This window comes from Echeneis naucrates, chromosome 19 (assembly GCF_900963305.1).
Source record: "Echeneis naucrates chromosome 19, fEcheNa1.1, whole genome shotgun sequence".
Lineage (NCBI taxonomy): Eukaryota > Metazoa > Chordata > Actinopteri > Carangiformes > Echeneidae > Echeneis > Echeneis naucrates.
In genome coordinates, this window is record NC_042529.1 from 7,507,921 (window position 1) to 7,535,508 (window position 27,588).

Sequence of the window (27,588 nt, forward strand, 5' to 3'; positions counted from 1 at the left end):
GCTGTAAATCCCTGCAGCCATTTTGTGAAGGGGTGGTTACAGTCTGTGAGGTAGAAAAACAAACGAGTCATCTCCAAAGGGAAGAAATGTCAGCACCTGGAGGGGATTATTGCTGATTGCTGTTGATTGCAACCTTATCAAAGCACAGCGGATGTGCCAAAATGATCCCGTCGGAGCAGAGAAGTGTACCTTTTGCAACCCCTGTCCACCGGTTGGGCGCATAAACTCTAATTAGAGCATATCAGCAGATTGAAAATGGATTCCCTGAGCCCCCGAAGCCCAGCCATCCAAAACCAAGTGAAGGTAAACAAAACTAAACTGTAAAAGTAGAAGTGAAGTTGTAATGAATTCTGGTTGTGAGTGATATAAAACCCCCTTTGTGATTCCCCCCCCCCCCCCCATTCTAAATCACATTGTGAGTGTCGAGGTGTGATGCCAAAAGCAGGTGCAACGCTTCATGCGTCCATCTGTTTGGATTGCCGTGTGAACTTGGCACCGAGGTGACGTCCATCTGCTGTGTTGGGCTTTGTTCTGCTATACGTAAATACTGTGTGAGCGTGTTCGTCTTCTGTAATATAAACTGATGTCACTTATAAAAGTGAGCGTAGCACAGACGTGAGGACCCGGAAAAACATGAATAATGGATTACATTTTCCCCGCGACATGCACAGAGTGTTTTAGTTTAAGGCCTGCACACAGACCAGATTGCCAGATTCTGATAACTGAGTTACCAACGAGGCTGGTTTCAGGTCCCAGCAGGTCCAGGGAAGCGCTAGCTTTAATTTGAAGACTTTGGCCGAAATGAAGCTGGAACAGTGACAAACTCCAATCAGCCATTAGAGCGCTGTGATTCAACATGTGATGGTGCGAGGTTCTTATGGATGAACCACTTCGGAGATTAGCACCTGTATCAAACTGCAGAAATGGACAAACTGGGATGGAAACTTTGACCACAGACTGAACGTTGGCATTGCCAAAGTCTGCTGTGAAGTCCAAATCTTTAATCCCAATATTTTTGATGATTTGGTGTTTGATGCTCTGTAATTTGCTGTCAGATATTTTGATATTTGGTCCCCAGAGTCAGGTTAGAATATATCATTCGCACATCTGTCCGTTCAATGTGGCAGGACGGCCATTACAGCTATCTTAGCTTAGCACAAAGACTGGAAACAAAGGGCTTGTATGTTTGTACAGTAGTTGTTTCCCTCTGTTTCTTTATACTAAGCTGCTCTAATGGGCCAACAGATTCCTCAGACTGATAGGACACTGTTATCAATCTTCTCATCTAACTCAAGGCAAGCAAACAAAAAGCTGTATTTTAACTATTCCTTTAAGAGACCGACAGAAGATCAGCTCTGGCAGATGATTAGACTTTTAAGAATTGACTGCGCTGATGGATGTCAGGTCCACTTGTAACCGCTGAGTCGGCCAGCACGGTCAGATAGCATCACGTGCGGTTTTTGAGTTGTTTTTCTTCTCATTCAGGTTGCAGAGGTCTGACCATCATCATCGCACATGTAAGCATTTTCAGATACAGATGTTTGCTGTTAAGTCTTTTTGCAACCCCGGATCCTTTGTGAGCGTCTTTTTTCTAGCTGGATGAACGGTCTTCCATTTGTAACACTGCGGATCTAGTGGTGGTCTTGCATATCCCCGTTAAGTGGCTTCACAAAGCTCTCTGAGAGTCCGACCTGTGGCTGAGGTGGCACAGAGGTGCATCAGACTCCCGAACCCTTCTCAGATGTTCAAACGCTCATTTGAACCTCAGGTTCCTGCATCTTAAGCAAAAAGGCCAAGCCAAAGTGGTGACAGGAATCCTTTCCTGCAGGAGAGCACATTAACAAAAGCCCTCTTGACAAAACCAATTTTATCAGCAAAAGAGCCGAGTCTTCATGATGAGCCCCTGTAATTGATGGATTTTTATATATCACATCATTTCAATGCCATTTCATTCTTTTCACTTGTATCTAAATTAAACTAGGGAATCCTCCGAAGAACCACAAGCTAAATCTGTTGGGACTTTCTCAGCAATCAAACAATCTTATTGAGCCTATTTAGGACTCAGGACTCAGAAATATAATTGAGTGAAACCACCAGTTAATTGCATGCAAACAGCTCAGATATCTATGTGACCAAATGCTGAAACTGGAAAGTACAGCTGCTCATTGCATCCAAAGCCATCTCCCTCATGTTACCCTCCTTGTCGACCCGTCGCTGACCTCCAGGTTTTGGCCTGTTCTCTGGCCTCCCTCCAGCAGTAAGACACAGAAGACAGTTTGCAGGCATGTGGCTGTGAGCGCACATTATGCAAGTAAAGTGGGACTTCTGGTTCAAGTGATGAAACAGCGATTTCATTCACAAGCCCATTCATAAAAAACAGAGTAGTAGCTCAACACTTTGTTTTTATCAATCACAAAACCTGAATGAGGGCAACAAATATGCTGCATCTGTTTCTATCTTTGATCCTGAACAGGTGGAGAGGAGACTGCCACACAATTAAAGCATTACTGAGTGATTTCTCTTTTTTAATGGGACAGAGCAGCAAATTAAAAGGTCTATTTTTGTACGCAGAATTACATAATGCTCAAACTGAAAGTCAATGAGTGGAATGTAATTATACTCGTTGCGGAGAAACATTAATATGCAAATGCTTTTTATCTTAATGTTGCAGCTGTAGCTTTACCTTTGCTGGCAAGAAATATAGAAAACAAATAAACAAACAAACAAAAAAAAATGCATGAAGATAGGACAGGCATGTTAATGCTACCTCTTAAAAGCCACTGCCATGCTTGCTGCTGTGTGTATGACCCACATCCATCGCTTTATGAATTCAAGGGGTGGTCATCTAAGCTGATAGCAGAATCCCTTATCAGAGAGCTAAAAATAGCTTGTCGCTAACTGCCAGCCTGAATTGGATATTTGAACCTGCTGTGTGCCGCCCTGCCTGCAAGGAAAATAGGAAATTTCACTCATACGTGACAAGAATGACCAAGTGAGGAAATGCATTATTAGTTGCTCCGTCGTAACTGAAGATATTGCTCAAAGAAACTGGATTAATTTCTCTTATTCCTAAAACTTAAACTGAAACGACTTGTCAATTTATTGACAGCATATATTTTGATAATTGATGATCCATCCAAGAAAATACATCCTAACAATAGCCAGGTGCGGCTTTCCATTTTGACATTATGTTAAAATTCTTTGTCTATTTTTGAGTTGACTAATCCAACAAGCAGATCACGAAAACATGAAAAAATGTATATGTATAATGTAAGAACTCGTTCCAGCCCTAACCTCATGCATCTATATTTTATGTCTCCCCAGTGTCAATAAACTAGGTAGCTTACACAAGAATGACGCCCTCTCTGATGCTGAAATATCATGTTATGAAGGAAAATTCACCCCTAAATTATCTTCCTTTGGATTTTGGGCGTATTCCCATCACGTCGCCTTTCAAATCTTCTGAAAGGATGCCTGGATTGAATGACGATGGTGTGGTGATTTGCTTGACCTCCTGCACTGCTGACACAGCTGTTTTTTACAGCGGAAGAGTCGCTGTGTTAGAGGTCATCTCTGTGTGAAATTGCCTTTTTACCTGAAATGCACTAAATTCCGATGAATCGGAAAAAGCAGAAAGGAGGAAAACAGATGCTCAGTGTCAGCCTTAATCTCAGTGCAATTAAAAAAAAAAACCAATAATAATAATAATAATAAAAATAAATTACAAGGTGACTGTGGAACATTCAAGAGAAAGTTAAGACTCATCTCCTTTTATTCCATGGGAACACCATATATACAAACATGACCCAGAATCAATTTTTTTAAAAACATTTCATCATAATTTTACAGAATGACATATCTACAAATGGATATTATCATCACAGTTTGAATAGTCCACAAAACAGAGCCACAGGGAATAATTACACAGCAGGAAGAAACAGAAAACTGACAAACTTGGCATTTCATATCACCTTTCCACACTTGCACATACTGAACACAAATTCTTCATATCCATACAGTGACACACGAGGTGCTGTTTGTTCATCCACACAATGCTGCAGCATAACTTCATTTCTAGGCTTTGGCAGCGAGTCAAATCTGGGATCAGCATAAATCTGACAGGTGACCAAATCAGAGGAGGCGTATTAGCATGCCTTAGGGAATTAGGAGGAATTCGTTATGAAATCCCAGGCCACGTCTCGGAATAGAACGTGTTTTCCTTCTGCACCAAAGACACTTCAAAACAACACAAACAAGAATAACAAACAAAATATATATATATATATATATATATATTTTCACCTACTCAGCAGCATGCAGCTCAAATGGTCTGACAGACAGAGAAACATAAATTTTGTAAGACTGCTACCTCTCTGAACTAGTGTTGAATCAGGTTTTGAAGAGGTTAATAAGTTTGAATATCAAGGTGTGAGCTCGAGGTTTGCCATCTGTACAATTGGATTTTGAAATGAGTTTGGATTTAATAAAAATTCATCAAACACTGCAGCACCAGGCACGCTTAAAGGGCTCGGTAACCTTGATCCTGGAAACTCTGTACACTTAGTGAGGCGAGTCCAATGTACCCTCAGGGTGTACAGGAGGAGCCTTCATGTCTGCCAAGGGCCTGTTTGAGGAGATATGGGTGCTGTTTGTGACAGCTTCTGCTATAAGATAGTGGAAACGTTACTGTCAGGTGTAGCTATGTGAGCTATGGCCTTTATTCTGTGTGTTTGTATGATGCACTGAAAGAGACACAGAAGGATTACTGTGGATGGCTGAGCGGTGTTCGTGTGGCTGACGGTCACTTGTTCTAAATGCAAACGGCACCTCTGCAAGGTACAAACCTCATGGACAATCTTGTAAAAGCCTAGAAGCCCTGATAGCTAAAGCATGTACAAAAAGGTGTAAACACAAAAGCTGGAGAGGTTTAAAAGGCACACATAGAGCTCTGTCTCACACACAGTTTGGACATTTAAATATTCATGTTACACATACACAGGCATAAAAACATACAGCATACTGGAGCAGAAACACATTCAAAACAAAAACAAAACAATCAAAAAGGAACAGCATTGCACTTTGTCCCTGGGTATATTACTGGAGTTTCCAATCTTTCCTGAGCTACAGCTACAGATCTTTGCTCCCCGTTTCTTCTACATTTGATGTACTTCAATAGACTCGGCAACACCACAAAGAAAAACAGACAGGAGCACCTGAACATTTTAGTCTTTCCTCCCTCCACCAGATCTGATGTTTCTGCCGGCCGCATCTCTGCAGCTGTGGAATGAAATGAGGAACACTAACGATGCTAGCAAACCACGAGGGAAGCTGAAATAGGAACATATTTAGAGGCATGTGTCTGCTAAGTAGAAGTCGGTGCAACAAGAGCATTAAGATTACAATGAGGGAAAGACAAAAATGTTAAATGTATCCATAAATTTAAAATTAAGCGCAAAGAGCCGAAATTGTAAAATAGAGCTACAACAAAAAAACAAAACACCCCCCCCCCAAAAAAAACAAAGAAAACAAACAAACAAAAAAAAAAAAAAACACCAGGTGAGACCGTCTAACATAAATAAAAATTTGAAGCCAATGAAAATGAGAATAAAAAAAAACAACACCAAAAACGTAATCACATTCAAAATGGCCAAACATATGACCAGCCCTACAATTCAACCTTAGCAGAATATATTTGTCATTGATTTCTACTCAGCTCACGAGGAATTCACACTGATGGCATAGTGATGCTGGCAGCTTGAAACACTACAAGGATGCACACTGCGTCCTTAAGTCCAGCACTGGTGTCACACACACACACGAGTGGGTCTGCTGATGTGAGGCATCTTGCCTCCTCAGCTTGGTTGGAAGTGCTGTGCAAAGCAAAAAAATAATTCTGAAAAATGGCGACACACACAAGGTGCCCACAAACACATCCAGAGTGCAGGGAAGCTAAGCTGAACGAAGAGCCTCTCAGAAACACTTTTGGCTTTGGCAGATGGACATCGTGAGACACAGAGAACACATGCTGGGCGATGATCATATCATCTCATCTACTTGCTGTATGATAGACAGAGCTGTTACTATGAGAGAAATGTACCAGGAGATGTACCGCCAGCCTGACTGATCCATCTGAGTCTGCCGTTTTGCTATCATTTCCCAGCGTGATTTTGCTTTACATTCATAATTATGGCATTGTCAGTTAATTAGTTCTCAAACTTGAAGAAATTGGCCTGACTCGTTTTTTTCTTTTGGCAAGGCTCAGGGGACACGGACATTAGCCAAAAGTAAGATTGGAGATGGAGGTGGAACAGCAACAGTTCAGAAATTTAGAAATACTCTACGAGAGACAGAAATGGAGGTCCTCCAAACCGCAACCTGAGGTGCTACTGGCGCTTTTGACATTCAATTTGCTCCATCATACGTTGAGAGAACGAGAGAGTGCACATCTCAAATGATGCGATTCAGGCACATCACTTCCTCCGTGCTCCATCCTCAGGATCTCGCTGCTGTTTTATGAGCCTCTCGATCTCAGCCCCAAGTGTCTGCAAATTCTCCTGCCAAAGAAAGTAAAGACCTTTAGACACAAATACAACAGATGGCTGATTATTTCTACAGGGAAATAATCTCTGCATTATGTTAACTTCATCTCCAGTCTGCAGATGTTGAAGGACGGGTCATTGGTATCGCAGTGCAAAACCAAGATTGTTTTTAAGAACAACAAATGAAATGATTATAGTAAGGAAACCAACAATACACGATTCATTCTAAAAGGTTCTCCATGTGTTTGGTTTTAACACTTTTCATTCACCCTCTCAGCTTTCTTCTGGATTTTTATGGCCTAGCAGCTGTTTTGATGACAAAACTCTGATAAACTCACCGTATCCTGCACGGATGGGCAGACAGACAAAATTTTAAAATTAGACGGTGAAAGCAGTGGAGCATTTCCTGGATAGTGAATCAGATATTTCCCCCAGGAACCAATGATAGTGCTCCATGTTAATCTATAGTGCAGCTGGTTACATCCATCAAAATCAAAGGGAGACAGTAGACACACATGCAGTGCCAACATACAAGTAAATAAAAAAACAAAGCATCGAAAATACCTGAATGATGTTTACACACTATAGCTACATGCTTAAACTCTCACAAAGATTTTTCTTTGCATTTGAGTCGAGTGGAATTAAGCTGTGCTTCATGTTTTTATGGGCGCAGCGTACCATTTGGGCAAATCAGCTCCTGAGACGTGTGGCTATTGTAAACTGAGAGATGAGAAGCGGAACGAACTCATTCATTTAAAACCAACATATCAGAAAAACTGGTCAAGCTGCAAATCCCAGTTCAATTAAAACAATCCAAAGAGCATCAGGTGCAGGAGCTCACATCAAAACACAGGATGAATGAGGAAGTTCACTTCGAATATGGACTTAAATCACTTTTTCAGCTCATGAACTAGTGAGGAATGGCTTCCTTACTTTGTGACAGCATCAATAATTCAGGGTTTGAATTCCAAACGTGTCCTGCCTTTATAAAACAGATAGTTGATTGTTGAGAACACAGTCCTTACAGGACTATCAGCCTGTCAGATAATAATATAAAGTCATATACGTACAGAAAACGTGATACACGCTGCTGAATTTCAGACAGCCTCCCTCAGTAAAGGGCATGTAAGCTGTGACATCACTTCTACACCCCCTTTCTAAAACAAACAAGAGGACACTTAGTTCGTACTTCTGCGTAAAGCTACAGTAAGTTGGCTTTTAGACCAAACTCATTAGGCTACGGATTAAAAAGTTCTTCATCAGTATTCTGCACAAATAATTCACACTCTGTCTGGGGATCCTGTGTCCTCCTGGGCTGGTGCAGGTATGAGGACTAAAGGAAAAACCCCTAAATGCTAAGTGTATTTGGTTAATATATGCATAATCTAAGGACACTAATATAACAGTAAATACACAATTACAGTCAGATTGACATGCATGGATGAAAATGTGATGGGAAAGTGAACTGCTGCCACATGAATTACAAGTACTGCTGTGTGCATTGGTTTTCATTTACGTGTAGATCAACATCAACATTTTCCTTTGATAATCAAGTCGTATCAGGCTTGGTGGCTCCAAAGGTAGAGCATGACACAGGCACCGCCAATGAATTACCCACTCAGGTCATCAGAGCTTAAACAATCATTCACTCACTGCAAATTACAACAGTTTGTAGGAAACTGCACACATCATCAGTATTGCTAGTTCAAGTCAGTTTTTCTGCATTCTACACTTCATGTGAACGAAAAGCTACCTTCAGAGTGATGTTCTTCAGCAGTGTGTCCTCCAACACAGCTTGCAGCTTCCTGTTGATCTCCAGCGACAGATCCAGGGTCAGCCCGCTGTCCGCTGGGTGGGAGGTGTAAAGTGAAGCCATAATGCCTCCCCGCCGGCTCAAGTGGGCCTTATTGATGTCAGACGCTTCAGAAGAAAGGGCCCCCGACTCCTCTCTTAGCACATAGCTCTGGATAATTCTGTGGGGGGAGGAAGGGTGGAGGTGAGCTGAGGAAGATGAGTCAATCTATGTTCTTCAAAAAGGAGTGGAAACCAACCGAATGTGTGGCACCAGCCAGAGATTGTTGAGCAAAGAAAATTGAGAAAAAGGGATTTACAGGTGGGAGCACGAGAACTCTTACAGAGCAATAAAACCGTTCCCGGGAGCAAAGGCAGCTAACGTTACTGGAATAGTAATTCCAGCGGGATTGTTTACTGAACTCTTGGGCACACGGTACAAAGACAAAAACAGTGACTATAGAGTGGGCTGTCAGGATAGAGATGTAAACTAGCCCAGTTTATTATTAGATTGAGTGTAGCCACTCATTTGGAAGTCACATAATTACATTTCAGGCAAAGTAACAGATCTAAATGAAACTTTTTTTGAAAACTATGTACATTAATGTATGTTTCATGTTGTATGTTCAGCTCAGATACTTAATCCATGCCATTATGTTTGCGCGGCTCAATTTGCATGTTGATAATATTTTTATATCAATGACAATGAGGTGTTGAGGTTAAGATACGTTTTTGTCAGAGAAAGCGAGGGGGAGAAGAATGTCCATTAGCTTAATCATCTTAAACTTGCAGTGATCTAATTTTCCCAGTGCAGCTCAGAGAACACTGACAAGGAGGAGCATTACAGAAAGCTGTCATTAAGATTGCAACTTTATTAACCTTACATTATTACCTTGGTCTTAATATGCATCCGAGCGGAAGGAAAAATACGAGTCTTATTAAAAACCAAAAGGAGAGGGTGAAGATGCTCAGCCTAAACTCAAGGAATAAATGAGAAAAAAAATGCAGAAGCTTGGAACAGGATACCATTTGCAGAGAATATGAGTGCATGGGCAAGTAAAGACAGGCCTGAACTGCTCTACCCCGAATGCCAACAGTCCCTTAAGACAGAAGAGTAGTCAATATTGTAAATCTGCTCTTAACCCAGCCATTCACCCAAAGCATTACCCCGAAACATCCACATTCAGTCCCCTATTGGCATTGTTCACTTGCTCAAATTCAGGTCGTGTCTGAGTGACTGCAGGATGAGCTTTGAGCACAGGGACGTCTCTGACCATTTAATCCAATTCTGCAGTGTGATTTCCAGACAGAGAACGTAAGTTTTTCAAAACAGAGTCAGATGACTGCATGATTTGTGAAGCTATTAGAAGATTGTCAAAGGGACAAATGATTGTAGATTCACTGGGGGTGAATACCAAAATTGCAAACTCCACTAAAGCAACTACAGTGACTGCCACTAATACTACTTCTATTACCATGGAACTTTCAATCACGAAAGAAAGAGAGAGGGGGAGAAAAAAAAAACAAAAAACCAGCACTTAAAGCCAGGCCAATACAAGAAATGAAAATGAATGAAAACACAGTTTGCTTGCTACGTCTTGTTTTTGTGCCGTGATTCTTCTTGTGAGGTAAATATAATATATATGCTGTATTCTGGCAACAACCTGCCTACATCATGGATTCAATCTAGATAAATACACCAGCATCAGATGGTCATATTAAATGTTTAGCATAACCATTTTATGTGGGACACTAAGTTGTTGAGCATGACGTTACCTGTATCTATAAAAGACCCTGTTTACTGAAGAAAAAAAAAAAGAAAAGAAAAGAAAAAAGAAAAACTACATTTAAAACAGATCCTGGAAGGGTTGAAAACATGCCAATGACTTCTGTTAAAGGCATTTCCACATATAGAACACATGAATTGGCCAATTCTGAGGTTTTTTACATTTTAAGCCATATACCGGTCCTGAGTATGGAGGTGAAAAGTAATGAGTACTCCTCCTCCTCACAGAAGTCAATACAATAATTTCACATAAATCTATGGTGTAAAAAAGATAAATAAATAAAAGGAAGCTATGCAAGCACTACAAACAATCATAAATCGCCCCCATCCACACACACACACCTGGGCTTGCACAGACACAAAATGAGACTTACCTCTAACAAGACTTGTAAGGGTCCATATTTCGACCCCAGTTCCATCACGACAGTGTTTAATAAAAACAAAAAGTGACAAAAATTAAAGATGTGGCCATGTGGTGCAGTGAATGGCATGCACAGTTTGGTGGACGGGCAGGGCACTAAACAAAGAAATGATTCTGTTCCTGGATTTGTGAGTAAAATGTCCCTTAAAAAGTGAGGAATGAGGGCAGCAAGTCAAACATGCATGTAGTGAAAGTGGCAATTCTGCTTTAGAGTACAACTCAGAGACATCCTGTGTCTTTTCACTTATCAAAGCCATATTGTATCTTTACTGTATTCAGAACTACACAGATCAACCTGTAAAACATAAAAGGGCAATTTTCTAGACAACAAGTACATTTGTCAAATGTATCATATCCAAATAAATAAACTGAAATCTGGCCACTGTAATATTTACAAAACATCAGCGCCACTGGCATTTTCATACCAAAAAAATCTAAAGTAATAAGGAAAAAGTCTGGAAGCCAATGAGGCAAAAATCCCACAAAAATCTCAACAAGATCTATTATACTATATTTCAACACTTTCAGCAGATGTTGACCCATGGTAGCCACCAACAAATTTTACATCGCTTGATTTGCAGTTATCATCTATTAAAACCTTAACTGGGTGAAAAGGAGAGCATCTATTTCACCCAGATCAATAGCCACCGACATCTCGTGCAGAGAAACACTCCTGCTTTGTTCTCATCTGCTTTGTATCAGCATAATTTTAATTCAACCATCAACCATCTACACTTAATAGTCATAACAACCGGGTGTGGGGGCTAAAGGACAGACATCATTCACCTTGAACGATGATGCTGCCATTTCTGCATTTTTAGCTCATTTACTACACATTAAATATACTGTATGAACATCGCAGCAATGACTCATACTTGACTTTGTAGCAGCACATAAACATGTCCTTCTGAAAACATAATATACACACCAATGGGCTATCTGATGTTCATTGTGATGAATTGCTGGCAATTGTAGGTGACTTTCAAACTGGAGTGAATGGGAAAGAATAGCTGTATGAGGAGGAACCAGTGGCTCAGGAATAATTTTCCTTAATACAAATATGCATTTATATTCTTCTTTTGTCCTAACTGTCACTTTAACATTGTGATTCTTGAATAATTAATAATCTAATAATTGTATGGGATTATAATTTGAGCAAGCAACTATGCTGTTTCAACAAGCTCTGAAAAGCAAATACCGTTGAGTACAGATGAGTTGACATGGAGAATGAATCAGTCAAAAGTGCATAAGAGCTGCTGTCAATTGAAGAACAGCTCCATGTAACACGATTAGAGGGAAATACTGTGTTAAGGCTGCCAATTAATTTGTCCTAAAATCTAATGTTGACTTAACTAAACTGCAGGCTGTGTCGTTAGGTTTATACACAATAATAAATATTTGCAGTTTGTTGCATTAATTCATGGTGGAAAGTTTCATGTTCATTCAATTATCTACGTGAAAAATTAGAGGGGACTTATTTCAAGAGCATGCATTCCTAACAGCCAAAAGTTCAACAATATACTTATATTTAATTACAGGGTATTCGTGAGTATCAAATGGATATAATATAAGTACTCAATGAGCTAAAAGATGCAAATCCATCATACAACAGAGTGGTGTGAATGTGCCAACTCAAAGCGAAAATGAGCCTTTTGAATTTCTTCAGCCAATCCTACTCTGCTTCCACATCTCTTACTCTCTATTCATCACCTGTTTCAGGCTTACAGTTATCTCGCCCGTGTTCACCAGGCTGCCCTGAAGGGATAGGGACAGAAAGGCAAAAAGGACAAATTCACATCTCACATCTTCATTCTGGGTAGTGTAACACCCCCCCCCCCGCCTTAGCTGAGACTTTGTGGAGCTAAATTTAGCCTGGCAACTGTGGGATTTGTCCTCAATTTTAACTCTTGAATTTAGGTTGAGGCTAATGGATTCAATCGAAGTGTACAGTTGGGAAACAAATGAGAAGAAAGAAAAAGAGCTGATCCAAGTAGAATCAACTAGGTTGACTGGATATCTCTCGGCATTGTTAACATCTACTGGCAACAAGTGCGAATGTGGTACAAAACTTTAATGAACTGAATGAAGTGATCTGATTAATGAATGAGATTCCGCTCATTTTAATTTATGTGGGAGAAAACGTCTCCACATGATTAGTCCCCTTGGCTCTATGAGATTATGCCACATAGAAAACTCATGTTCATACCAAATTTTGTCCTGGAATGTGTCACTTTAAGGCTCCAAGTATACAGGAAGTGGTGATGTGATAAAGACGGTGCAAACGTCCTTCACACCCTCTTTTTAGTTTATGGAGATGACCTGAATATGAATGGATCATCATTAAGGAATCGGGCTGAGGCTTTATGTCCCTCCCATTGACTTTCCTATAAATAGCTCTGAGTGTTGTTCGTCTTGAATAAAAAATGCAATGTTTGCATGTGTGGATATTCTTGGGATGAGAGAAACAGAAGGTGGGAGAGGGGGCATGATTTGTGTGTATAAGCATATGCAGTCCGTCAAAGTCAGCCGACAACCTGTGTACAACCAGGCCTGCATATTGTTTGCCTCAATCTGTGCTGAAATATTAAAAAAAACATTACACTGTATCAACAAATATTTCTAACTACCAAAAGCTGTTGAACTTTACAAATGGGAAAATATATGTTCTGCATAAAGATACATTTTTGCTCTTGTCCACTTTGCAGGAAATTGTCAGATCGTTATTTTTTATTCTTGGTTGGTTCTTTATTTTATTTTATTTTGGTTCTTTATTCGTCAACTGAAGTGACTACTAAAATGTGAAGGTTCACGGTAACTTCGAACTTCCTAAAGATTCTCTCATTAATCAGCAGCTTTTTATATTTTCTTACTTTATATTTTATATGATTATATGACCGTGGCAGCCGTTTGTGCGTTCTTGTATATGTATTACACAAGTGCTGACATTATTCCTGCTCTTCTGTTACATCAAAACTGTTAAGGACGTTTCAGGTTTGGAGGATTTTCTCCAGCTTCACCAGTGAAATCAAATTACCCTGAAAGCCCAGCATAAAACAGACTCCCACCTTCTGTCTCTCTCTGCTCCCTGTACTTTGGCTTGTGCCACTCACTTGGTCTTTTTGCGGATCTCCTCCACTAGTTGCTTGATGTGATCCTCCATGAACTCAATTTTCTCCTGCTTGCGAGCCAGGGCCTTTTGCAGACGGACAATGCGTTCCACTAGCACAGCCTTGTCAACCTCTGGGAAACTGTCCACGACCACCACCGAGGGACCTGACTGGCTTTCCGGCGACCGCTCTTCCACACCGCTGCTACCGCCGTGACGTGCATTTAAGGAGCCTGGAAAATGAAGGGGACAGAATCAGAGAATAACTTTGGTCAACAAGCTGTGAACCGTTTCAACAAAATGATTCAATATTTTTTAGCTTGCCATATCCCTCGGTCATAAATTATGCAAAAGAAGAGAGTTTTAAGAGATTTAGATTTAAAACACAAGAGCATTAAATCAACACCATTTTATGACCCCACTTACTGTATCTATCAAATACTAACCAAATCCAAGAGTAGTACCTGAGGAACTAGAGCGACTGCCCATACTGCTGGCATCCCGGTCGCAACCTCCATTCTCAACCTGTTCCAGTCTCTTACGGGCTAAAGATGAAAAAAAAAAAAAGCAAATATCTATGAACTGGCAAAGAGGCACAACAATGAGCTTGTATGAATAGGATTAGAAGTTGGCAAGGCTAAGAATTTGATGCAATGAAATCTTTGGATGTATTCAGAAAATTATTGACCAAAAATGAAAACCCCCAAAAATTAGTTCAATTGTATGAAATACAGACTAGCATGTCTCAATCTATCAGGGTGTAATGAGGAACCAGCTCTACTTAATAAATAACTATAAATAACTTCAACAATAAATGGCTTATTGAAGTTTTGGAAGCAAAATATTCCTCAAGACACGCCTTGGTTGAGCCAAATAACTAACTAGGATTCTGACTTTGAGAAGTTACATGTGCACTTAATTTTTACTTGACTTTAGAACAGGCCCAAAACAAGACTGAAGTCAGAACTTCGGCTTTCCTGCGTCTACGTGAATAAATGCAACGCAGGTTGCCTTTGAACAGTAATGTAAGCTCAGCAAATCTTCCATGCATACACCTTGGCCTGAAAATGACTGTAAAGTAGTCATAAAGTGTAAGTGCAACGCTGATGAATGATTGCAGGCTCTCTCCTGCATACAAGATAACACCACTGAACTTCATGCCTTGAGGATACTGTGTGTCCAGAGAACAAAGTAAGAGAAGGCTGTTCCCTCTATTTAGTATAATCCTTGTATGATAGGAACATAGGCACCATGTGAACACACCCACCTTCCCTGTTTCATATTGCCCTTCACTTTCCCCTTTTAATCTCAGCATGTATGCCGACATCAAATCCTGAGTACAGTGAGTCAGTCTCACAGCTAAGATCTTGTATAATGAAGATAGTCATGGCAGTAAAGAGAAAGCAGATTAAGGGAAATCTGTCTCTTTTTTTTTTTTTTTCATCTAGACCAATATGTTAACTTTATATGATGCAGCAGTACTTTAATTATAGTTTAAAGGCCTTGGATAATGGCTTTGATGTCTCCAAACAGTACACAATTTAAAACAATTACTATTATTTGTAAAAGTTAATGGCTTTTGCCTTCACCTAAGATGTTAAATCAAAGAGATGTGTACACAGTGAATAATTTGCTATGCTTAATCAAATAGATCTTCCATAAAGGCTATTGGCATTGATAACTTGCATTGGCCTCGTGTTTCTGAACCATGATGAAACAGCAGAAGTCTCTGATGGTTTTCTCACCTTGTGTTAGTTGTTTTGTCAGGTCCTTGATGTTTGCAGCTTGTTTCCTTTTCTGAGTCACCAGCTCATCTCGGAGCTCTTCAACTCTGGTTTTTAGTTGGGTCACCTCTGTCTGCAGTGCTGTTTGTGTCTCCTGCAAGCTCTGCACCTCCTGCTGCCTCAGCACCTCTTCATGTCTCAGCTGGCGTGTCTGCACAATTAATGGGGATGAGCAGGTAATGAGATTAATACTGCAAAAATGACGTAACAGCCACAACAGAGTACCAAGATATGGTTGGATGCTTGTTATAAAAAAAAAATTATATAAATAAATAAATTTTAAAAAATGACAGTTATTCCCTCACCTTGTCATCTAGGTTCCTGCTGGTCTCCTCCAGCTCAGCCTGGAGATCTGAGAAGCTGCTGGTGAGCTGATCCAGCTGAGACTGTAGTGCGTTGCTCTCGGACTGAAGCTGGGCATTCTTGCTGCTCAGTTTCTCAGTGAAGCCCAGTAACTCAGCCTCCCGCTCCCTGCTGCCTTGTACATCACGCTGGAGGTCAGCCATTTGATTGGTCTGGCCGTCCACTTCCTCGCGAAGAGATGTGATCTCCTGTTTGTCACTGTGCCAAAAAAGGATTGATAAGATGTTAGTGAGATAACTCATATTAAATGGGTGTTCATATATGAACTTCACTGACTATAAAGGGACATAACATTATGAGAACAGTAAGTCAAAAAACACAAAAAAATGTGCAATGCATAATGACACAAACAGGCAAAATTAAAATGAATAATTTCAAAGAAAAAGTCAAACTATTCATTAGCAGGACAGGGTATGTTTGAAACATGGGTCCATGTTAAATTTTCACTACAATATTATTTTGATTGCATATGATCATTGTCTAAACCATAAGCATAATCTTATTAAGCTCTTATCTGCATTCAAAAGGACCATTGAAATTACAGGGATGCGAAAACAAACAGTTTGATTCTAATTTCCAAAAATTAAGCAGATCATAATAAGTGTTAAGACGCGGTGTATCACCACACTGCCCTACCTACCTCACAGTGGTAAAACTCAAAGATTGACAAACTAGTTTCCAGGGAGGGCTAACTGAAGGACTAAAATTACATTGATCTCATTGGAAAAATGCAGATGCAGACCAAATTAGAATGAAGATCACAGTCATCACTGGCAGTGAAGTTGTCAATGGACCAAAGGAACAGTGGCACATTTACTCTCTCTTTTTTTTTTTTTATGCCAACAATTTAACATTTTGGTGCACATAGTGGAAGATAAACAACTTTCTGTACAAAATGGCAGGCAGTAAAAAAAAAAAAAAAAAACATAGAGAAGCTTTTGCATAAATCAGTTTGGGTCAGCGCCACATACTTATGGCACTCTGGCAGACACAGAAAGCAGTATTTCAAAAAGTGGAAAAGTTTCTCTGTCAAGTCATCTGCACATGGCCAGCAGAGCCACAAACCCACAGAGGGACCAGAGTCCCTTTCTGCCCTGTGTGCTATATCTATCCCTGGCCTATCTTTAAACGCTCTGATAAGGTACTTGGGGGAAAAAATAAGAAAAAATGAACAAGAACTATATTAAAAGCAGTTACATTTCGTCAAGATTAAAATGCATATAAATGTTGAAGTCACTTAATTATATTATACTAGAAAATGTCAATGAGCTCAGTGTTACTGGGCTGCATTTTATAGCTGTAAAACTAAAAGACAACGAATATTTAAGAAAAAAAAATGCTGAACAACTGTCCAATGGGCATTTGGCTATCATATTTACGGCAAGCGGTGAACATATACAGCTCAGGCAGCACATACTTTTTTAAAAGAAAGTCACAAATCTAACTTATTGCTGCAGATGATCAGAGTAAAGGTGAGTGTGTACATGTACCGTTCATGCTGCTCCTGAAGTGAAGTGATTTCTTCTAGCTTGTCTCTCTGCCGGCCGATCTCAGCTTTCTGCCGGTTAATGATCTCCCTGTACTTGGTCAGCTCGTCCTCCCAGCGTGGACGCTCGTCCTCTAAACACTTTAACTATACACCACCAACATCAACAACAACTTATAGAGGTAACCTGCTTTTATGTGCACACATGGATGTTAGAGCACTTGTCTGAATGACAAACCTTGGTGCGTAGAGTACTGAGCTCATCCATGCCCTCTTTATAACTCCTCTTCAGGTCTTCCAACTCTTTGGCCTTCACCCGATGAACCTGTCACGTGGATTGAGATCTATATTAGATATTTGTCAATGATAATATATAAAACTTATATAAAACTGTTTCTGGCTTTATATCTCTGAATCAGATTTGTAAAAGAAGAACTAACAATAAAACATTTCTTTTCTACTTGTAACAACAAAGATAGAATACACTTTGCCAATTCAGTTCACTAGTTTTACACACCAACTAAACCTAAGTCAAATTTAACAGAAAATATTTCATTTGAAAGGAAAATCTTACAGTAGCATCATTTCACAGCTGATGCATTTCCTGGCAAGTGTTGCATTCATTAAAGTTATTTTGCTTATGCAGTCATTAAGCATGTGAAAGCAAAGCTTAATAATATTTCACCTCATGTTTTTAAACAAAACCATTAATGGTACTAGAGCTCATCAACTTTTCCAAGAAGCTATTAGTAGCTGGTGGTAACCAAGGCAACCTGTCAGTGAAAGAGATGCCAGCAAATTTACCATCTATTTCCTCAGTATGTCCTTTCCCCTCCTGATTTAATGTTAGTGCCCAGACAGTAATGGAAACTCAATTGTTTTGTTTGCATTATTTATTACTGTGCTGCATCAACCATTGAGCATAACAATAAGACACAACAACAAGGCAAAGTAAACAAAAGCTCACGCCATACGATATCTTCCAACAATCAAGGTTCTATGTGTTTAAACCTTGTTTTTGCCTCGGGGTGTTGCAGCAAAAATTGGGAATCTTTTCTGCCTCAAAGTTTTCAGCCCCACCAAAAAAATTAATCAATATTCTAGTTTGTGACAAATTCCTATATGCTTTAAAGGCCATGACCGGTTGTTGCTTCAAGATTAGTACTAGGTCACTTATTTTTTGATGCGTGACCCTCTTCAGAAAGGGGAAGAAAGAAAAACAGGCCATTGTATTTGGAGTGAGTCCATGTGTGCGCCTGTGTAAATGCATGTTTGGCTGCAGTCTATGTGACAGTTTGTTACACATCCTTAGTCAAGGCAATTATACCTCTCAAACTGATTAAACAAGCTGAAAATAAACATTTTTACTGGAAGAGCTGGCAATAAAAGGCAGAATAATGGCCTGGCAGAACAGATTGCATATATAATTTTGAATTAATAACAAACTGCAGCTATTTGTGTTGTATTTGTGACAGTGTTGTGTAAATAGAAACATAATGTACAGAAAAGTATGGCAACAACTGCACAGCAAACATAAAAACTACTAATGGAAATGGTGTGGTTTCTTCATGTTGCTTTGTGGACAAGCTGAAAAGTGGATGGGCTTAAGTTTACATGACAGTGTTCATACATGTGTGAGCAAGTGTGTGTATGCTTGCATGCTGGTTATCACCTCTAATTGGTCAGTTTGTTCCTGCTTGTGTTTCTCCAGCTCTCCTTTGGTCTCCCTCAGTTTAGCATCTAGCTCGTTGGACTTGAGCTCTTCTGATTCCTGGAGGAGAGGGAGGGGGTAAAAGACAACACAAATAAAAAATATAAAGCAGGATGACGGGAGGAAGCAATAGCTGAACAGGAGTTGAGGACAGGCTGAGAAATAAGGAACACTAGCAAGGAAAAAGGAGGGATTCCTGGAAGATGAGACAGAGGTAGGGCGAAGCAACTGATACTAAAAATCAGATACCGAGACATAATATTCAGTTCTGTAATATATTGGGGTAATTCTGGTTTTTGGGTCATTTTATTTTGGGCTTACATTGTTATTACATTTTGTTAGTGTTTTAACAGGCTGATAATACAAAATTAAAATGTTTTGTTTTGTTTTTTTGGGGGGAGGGGCTTCGTTTCATGTCATTTTGTTTCAGTCTTCTTGATCACTTATATGGTGGCAACATGTGGTATATGTGCTCTGATAAAAACACCAGTGATGAAAGAATCATTGCTCAAACTAAACACCACCAGAGAAAGAACTTAGGCAGCTCTTTACTACCATCATAAGGTCCAAATGAAAACTGCCATTCCTCTGTAGCAGAATCAATCCTGCTTTAATATGGTCACTGACGGTGTCATGTTGTCTCACAGACCTGATATGTTCGGATCATGTCCTGGCAGTTCTTGCGGATCTGCTCGGTCTCCTCTTTGGCCTGGGCCAGTTTGGATGTGGTCTCTCTCAGCTTGTCTTTAGTTTCCTACACGCAGAGAAATATGAGTGCATTTGTCAGTCTAAAACACTGAAAATGGTATTCCGACTCAGACTGCATTGTTTTCTACCAGCAGATACATATACAGAGAGAATGAATTATACACACACACGCACACGCACACACGCACACGCACACACACATCAACTGAACCACAGAGACAAACTCTGCTCCAGTAGCCTTGAGCAGCCACTGCCTGTTTATGGTTGTGTATTTGCTGGAGGGCAATTGAAAATAAAACCATTACTTTGTAATAGAAAATTTCAAAAATAGCTACAGTGTTAATGATGATTTTCTTGCAGGATCATTACAGTACTATTTTCTCCCCATTTCATTTCACCCCTCAATCAAAAGACCCATCTAATCATGTCTTTTTTATGGAGTGGCTGCAAATGAAATGACAGAAGGGGATGTTATAAATGTCTGGGAAATATTTAGCAGGCGCACACTTGATAAACAACAGGGTGGCAGATTAAGAAAATCAACATTAACCAGATAATTAAATATGCTGGTAGAAATTGATATGTTATATGCAAATAAACTGAGGTCACAATGACTTACTCAGTCAACTTACTTGCCATGTAAATGTGTACATTTTGCTATTTGCATTCTGTGTATCAGCTGATTCCAATTTTCATTTTCCTTCTGGTTGTTGCCAACATGAAAGCATAATGAACTCAGGTACATTACCTTGTGTGCATCTGCTTCACTCTTTAGTTTGTTCTGGGCCCATTTGACCTTGATCAGATGGGAGTTGACCTCCTCCTTCAACTTTTCCACCTCTCGAGTGGACCTGCTAAGCTCGCCTTCCTGAGAGTACAAGGAGATGGGTAAGAAAGGAACGAATATAAGGCAGCTAACAGATTTTTGGCTGAGCTGAGATATTTGTTAAATTATTTGTATCAATGGTTTTTATCTACCCATTTGTTCATATTTACACAACACATACACTTTCCAAATGGAACCGACTCAAATCTGTAGACTAGCAAGATAAAAATGTTTTTGCACTAGACAATGTTTACTTTGACAAAGTGATATAAAATATTAACATTCAAAGAAATCACAAACAGTTGAGTGTGGCAGGTTTAAATGTTAATGTTTCCCTTACCAAAATATACTCAACTCATTCTACTGACCAAATGAAACACACAACAATAAGTAGATGCATCAAAACTGTTGTATAATCTCACTGACACAGCTTTTACCTTGGCATCATACAGCTGCTGCAACCGGCCCTTCTCCTGTGCCAGCTGGTTACCTCGCAGTGCCTGGCGGTCTACTTCCTTGGTGGCCTCCCTCAGCCTCTTCTCCAAACCCTCCTTATCCCGCCTGAGGTCAAGGGCCTCTTTCTCGCCCCGCACATATTTCATCACCATGGCTTCTTTCTCCTGGCGTGCCTCATCACACTTTTTGTTAGCCTGAGATGGATGTTTACAACACAAGAATGTTTTATTCATGCTTTTACTAAACCTCAGTCACTGAGCTGCTTAGACAGTTTGAGCCAAAAGATAAATCAGTGGAGAGAATAAGGCTTATCCTGCTGATAAGTTCAACGTGGACAAGCAAAATGTGTTACAACACATTCATATATCACATGTGCACCAGACCCCACAAAGTTTATCTTAAAGTAAAAAAAAAAAAAAATAATAATAAGCTAAATAAAATAAAATAAAAAAAAAGAATTAGTGAGGTGGCACAGAGCTGAATAAATAATAAAATAACAACACCACCAAAAAAAAAAAACAAACAAAAAAAAAAAACCCTTTATAGACCCGGGAAATAGCTCATTAGGACTTGGTCAACATTTTATTACAAGGGAGGACTGATATGTGGGACAGTCTAGAGAAGGATGACTGAGCTCAAGATCTACCTCATACTGCTCACTGAACAGCGAAATTAAAAATGGTGGCATGTGACAAAACTCTCTAGAGGAAAGTTGTATGCATGGTTTCAACCAGGTACCTATTGGATGAAAAATTTGCTTTCATGCACTATTCGCTTAACCAGTGATTAAATCTGCAATAACACAAGTTCTGCATGCCAAGACCTTCATCGATCCACTGCTAACTAAATGCAAACATTTTGAAAGATATGTGGGATACAGTGTTTCAGACAAACAACGTATTTTTGGCCAATTGGAAGCAAAGCAATTTTACTTTGTTCAGTATTAGTAATAGCTTTTTCTCTCAAAATGAAAACATTGGATTATAAGAAGGCGGTGGAGATTTCTCACTGGTATTTATATGCAAGTATTAACTTAGTTTATAGATAGAGATTCTGAAGATACATTTATCAGAGATACTAATGCAGTGGTCCATGATAATGATGCAGCAAATTGAGGCAATTAATAAAACATTAATCGCAACCCTGAATTATATTTGTTTCTTAACTCCAATAATGAATATCTCATTTTTGTTAATACACAATGCACATTTACAGTATGTGTTATGGGTAATGAATAGGGCAGAGTGATGCAATTTAGTTCGAAATGCTTTCATTAGTTTGTTGCTCTGCATTTTCCTGTGATAAGCTGCTGGCTCAGTGGGACCACAGGAGCTGAATCCTGAGCTTCTAAATGTATAAATACATTAATACAATACCACTACATGCCAGACAGCACTACCATCCTATGTCAGAGGCCAAGCACTGCTTAACCTTTCAAGGGTTTAGCAGCCACAGTACAATTTCCCTAAAATGTCTTTTTAACCAGTCAGGACATTATTAATGCAAGAATATGTTGTTGTTGTTGTTGTTGTATAAAAGTATTGCTGTAGCTAAAAACAACAAAACCAGACATGCAACTAAAGGTCAGACTGGTGCAAATCTACGCTATATGATTATCTTATCAAGGAGTCTCTGACTCCTTAAGTCCCAGTTATACCTGTTCTAGCCGGTAGGCCATCTCTTTCTGCATTTGCTGCAAGGCAGCCTTAGCAGCTTGATCCTGGTGAATCAGTCTTTCACGTGACTCCCTCAGTTCTTTCAGAAGCTCCTCCACCCTGCCCTCCAACTACAGAAACAGGAAATACAGAGAGTTAACACCTTGCAGCGTAATATGTAGTGTGGGCCACACCCTGGCCAACCAGCTACACAGGATGACACCTGACAGAAAATACTGAAAGTCATTTTTATGAGCATAGGGAAAGGAAGGCAGTTTTCCCTTTTTCTTGTATTATGAATGTGTTTAGTGAGATGAGCTGAAAGTAATTACATAACAGAAAATATCTTCCTTCCTGACAAATTATCAGTATAAACTGACTGTTGCTTTTATAATTTTTCTGATAAATTCTGCAGTGACCATTTATAAGAGACGTATGATTATTTTTATTATTACTGTTATATCATGCTTAAAGCTAAAATTTAAAAAAAGAAATAAAACAGATTGGCAATGCATTCAATGCATGTTGTAGGAATTCCTCTTTCATCCTTTTCCCTGCACAATGCTTTAACCAATGCCATCACCAAGAAGGCATTAATTAATTATTGTTCTCTCTCGAGCAACAGCGTTGCTCGACCAGACCGTATGAACAGAAAAGCACTTGTACTTAGGAGTGTCAGCTAGATGGTATGCTAAATAAATCAAATGGTAGCAGACACAGGCAAGAAATGTCATTGAAAGCACATGATTCACACCAATTGAACGCATGTAGCTTGCTGAAGGACGTTTTGCTCTCCCCACCAGGTTTGCTTTGTTTGACTTCCTGAACTGCTAGCTGTAAAAGGCCCCCCATTTAATTAAATTTGAGTGTCCCTGTGATTAGTGCTGTTTGACATCATTGGTCACGGCTTGTCCTCTTGTTGTTGCTGTCTGCAACAACATTCTTCATTTTTTTTCAAATGCAACTATCTTTACATGTCTTTAAAATTATATATGTACAAAGACGGTATTATAGTATAATACAATACAATTGCTTTTTTGAGCGATCAAAATTGAATGTTGTATGTCTATTGAATGAGGAAATACTGCATTAACACACATTTTTAATGCTAGTGCAAAAAAAGGGGAGGGGGGGGTCACTGATCCTCCACTAATCCTCTAATCTAATAAGCAACCAGTGTTTTTTTTAGGTCCCCTGTAAACTGGTTGTATGTCTCCCTTCATCCCCTTATAAAAACAATATACCGTGAATATATGGAGTATTTTCAAAACAGCAAGTGCTATTATGATCACAGTTGGAAGTCAACGTTCGCCACAGACAGGATATCAGACAAAACACAACAGCGCACTACACTTCCTCACTCAACATCAAGGGACCTATTCAGACATCATCATTCTACATCCATCAATGCCGGATGACCATGACAAACATGAATAAACAATAGTGAATGAAACAAACCTTTTTAATGGTGGCCATGTGCTGCTTTTCTGTCTCCGCCCTCTTTTTCAGATCTTCCTTCATATTGTCCTTCTCTGAACAGATACCAAGGATCAGCTCTTGATGTCTTTTGTTCTCTTCAAGCAACCTATACACACACAGACACACACACACAAAATACTAATTCAGGTCATGCTCACACAAAGCACGGAAGAATTTCAACTGATGTTATTATGGCCAGAAGACAGAACTGAATAGGAACTTATCTGGGTCACTTTGTGTCATTTAGCCGAAAGGGCCAATTGTACTGCCATAAACTGCTTAGAATTTAAACTACTATTATTCCGCCACGTCAGCTTCATGAAAACAGATTTAATACTTATTATATAAATAAGGTGTAATAAAAAGAAAACAATAGCACATGGTTTAATCTCTTGTGAAACTGGCCCATTTTAACTGAAGATAATCACTTTACAAACAGTACCTGAACCTGAAGCTGAAACCAGAGTGTGTAAACTTAAACTTCATAGCAATAGCAGTTTACCTCTGAATAGCTTTCTCTTGTTGTGCATACTTGTACTGCACACACTTCTCAAAGACCACCATGCAGCCCTCCTGGTCAGTGGGAAGTCCATTGACAGGTGGGCTCCCTTTTCTTTCGCTTCCATTTTCACCCTCAGGCAGTTGACAAGCCAAAAGCTCTGACTCAAGCTCATCCAACAGAGACTCCTGTGACAGTGAGCGCTGGATCTGGGAAATAAGCTTGCGGGTGCAATCAGTGTCATACGGGCTCGACGAGGAATGTGACAAGGCTGAGATGTTGGCACTGGTTTGTGGGCTGGAAGCAAGAGATGAGCTGACAGTGTCAGAGGAAGGGGTCGAAGGGCCATTAGAAATCCCAGAGGTGGTTGTGGATTCAGTAGGGGAGTTTTTGGAAATGCTCTGAGTGGAAGAGGAGGATGAACCACTATCATCAGCAGGTGATGGCTCTGTGGAGCAATTTGTAACCAAGACTGATGGCTGCTCATTGTGGATGGGAGTGGTGGCATGAGGAACCTTGGCTTCATCAAAATTCAATAAGGTTTCAATTGTGCCTTCAAGAACAGAGGAAGAGGATTCCACCACATCATCTAAAGAACTGTCTGGTGCTATCAAGGCTCCAACATCCTCATTTTGAGAGCTTGGATCAGAATCCCTTTCTTTCCAGAACACCTGTTCCTGGCTTGATATTTGAGCTTCTGGCTCTGTCTTTAAGTTTGTCTCAGCAACTGTTGTACTGATTAATTCATTTTCCCGCAGTGTTTCAGTCGTCTGCTTCAATTTTTCTGCCTCGTCTGCACCATTGTGAGACATTTGTTCCTCATTTCCTACATTGGCTGGGGTGTTGAGCTGATTCACAAGGGAAGATCCCTCAGACACAGAATCAACCGCTAATCCTTCCATCATGTGCGTATCTGAAGCAGGACCAGGCTGTTCCTCTGTCCCTCCCTCTGTTAAATCTGTCAGAGAGGAGAAAAAAGCAAACACAGAGATTTGCATTACATTGTATGATTACTTTTTCCTTGTCTGGAAATTACCAATAGAACAAAAATACAATAGAAAACCTTGTGTTGAGCCAAGAAAACATGACAATAAACATCCTATTAAAACCTGTTTCCTCTTGGCATGTCTCTGGTAATTTGCAAGCTTATCTGTGACTGCAAAGCAACACATAACTCAAAGGCATGGCAAACAGCCATACACACTGAGTTGCTGTGACAACACCTATGATGCAGTTGCACATATGGGTGTGTGATGCAGAAGGTCATACAATCAAGATAGGTATTGAAGATTATATGTAATACAAATCCACGAACAAGCATATAATATGGGTTTGGAAAAAAAAAACAAACCACGAAAATTTTTTAGACACTTAAAACACATTCACGATGCACGAAAATCAATTGAAAGGCCAACAATGGGAGAAGCTCAGACTCAATGTGAAGCATTCATGAAACTACAGCAAAAAGGTCATGCAGTAGTTACACTTTAATACCTTAAAACTATACCTACAATCTTGGATACAACAAGGATTTGCCGTCTATGTAGTGGCTGAGGCCCATTCATCTGTCACACCATGTTTCCTGGTCGAAATCCTCGCTGTTCGTCCAACCAATTTCTTTTACTCTATCATCATCTCCATATTCACTACAATGGACACCGTCGGCAAAATCTTCGGAACTTATAACAACAGCTGGAGGTTTTGTGCTTGGCTAATAGGATCGTGTGAAATGTGGTAACAACATAACCCAGGCTGCTAAGCAGTTAACAGCTACAACAGATGCACTAGTGATGATGCTCTTGTGGCAGGTGTCATGCCATAACACCATAACACAATCTTGGTAAGAAAGGTAATAATGGTGACCAGTCTTGTTAAATTGCAGCCTTCAGGTGTCGAAGCGTCGGATTGATGAGTGTCTTTTATATTTTGCATCACATTTAACCTTAAAATAAACATTAATGCTGACTTTATCTTGCTATCTGTTTGGTTAGCCACGGCAATGCAGTGGCAAAATCACAGTATCTGGGGTAAAATGCAGCACGGACTAAGACTATAAAACAGCATAACAACAATGGATGGTTGAAATGTTTTCAGATCTCAACAGCAGACACATATTGTGTGCTTACTTCGGCTAGCTCGGCTAACGTCGATAAGAGAGGCGTTAGCTAGCTGCAAGTACAGTCCGCTCAGGCTTCTGCTAACGTTGCTAAGACTAGCATCTGACATACACGACAAGCAAAGCTATAATAAAAGACTGGTTTAATTTTCACCCACCGACTGAGGAAAGCCCATGGTGTCATACGACGCGAAGATGATCGGTGTAAGAGTGACTTTTGGACTTGCTGTCTAACCAGCTGATAGCCCCAACAAGTCACTTTGATATGACACATCAACAAATATGGCTACTGCGGAGAAGCGACGAGGCGATATAAACCAATGAGAGGACAGCAAGAAATTACGCAGACGTTGCGTCATGAGACCCCCCCCCCCCCCCCCCCCCCCCCCCCCCCTTGTGCAATAAAAAAAGGAATTGTAATATAACTATTGAAATAGACATAATAGACTCCAAAAGACACACCACAGCTTGAAGATTTAAATACAGCCACACTTTTTTTAGACTGTAGTTTCAGCAATGTACGTATTAGTGATGGGATGTTCGAATCTTTTTACTGACTTGGCTCTTTGAATCTCATTCAGTAAAATGAACGAATCCTTTTTCAAGTCACTCGTTCATTTCGTTCATTGGAACCAGTGTGGCGCTGTAGCTGTTATTTGAGTAATGACTGAAAAAGCATGGCTTTGCACTGAATAGCAACATGGTTTGCTTCACTTGCCATATAATGCTTAGATGGAATTGTTGCAGCTGTTGCATAAAAGGAATAATCCTCATTTTGCAAACCTCACATCAAAGCTCATGTCAAGCTCCCTCTTGCTGGGCATTCAGTAAATAGGGCCTTATAAAATCTGCAATCACGAAA

General features: G+C 39.9%; 1 protein-coding gene across 3 annotated transcripts; it reads right to left on the reverse strand.

Annotated features, from left to right (window-relative positions):
* Window positions 1–3,737: 3,737 nt before the first annotated feature.
* ccdc186 (coiled-coil domain-containing protein 186) lies at window positions 3,738–27,021 on the reverse strand. 3 transcript variants are annotated; one of them, XM_029528077.1, is made up of 16 exons: window positions 26,885–27,021; window positions 24,614–25,568; window positions 24,091–24,217; window positions 22,635–22,763; window positions 20,959–21,171; window positions 20,444–20,563; window positions 19,637–19,741; window positions 18,949–19,047; window positions 17,515–17,601; window positions 17,281–17,423; window positions 15,733–15,988; window positions 15,389–15,578; window positions 14,108–14,188; window positions 13,648–13,876; window positions 8,293–8,512; window positions 3,738–6,554 (listed from the first exon to the last, which is right to left on the reverse strand). In XM_029528077.1, exons 2-16 carry the CDS (start codon window positions 25,513–25,515, stop codon window positions 6,471–6,473), a joined length of 2,985 nt encoding a protein of 994 aa, XP_029383937.1. In that variant the 5' UTR covers window positions 25,516–25,568; window positions 26,885–27,021; the 3' UTR covers window positions 3,738–6,470. The 3 variants fall into 3 exon arrangements, with proteins under 3 accessions (XP_029383937.1, XP_029383936.1, XP_029383938.1); XM_029528076.1 differs by having other exon boundaries at window positions 14,090–14,188; XM_029528078.1 differs by lacking the exons at window positions 3,738–6,554; window positions 8,293–8,512 and adding exons at window positions 11,502–11,524; window positions 12,263–12,292 and having other exon boundaries at window positions 14,090–14,188.
* Between the last annotated feature and the right edge of the window lie 567 nt (window positions 27,022–27,588).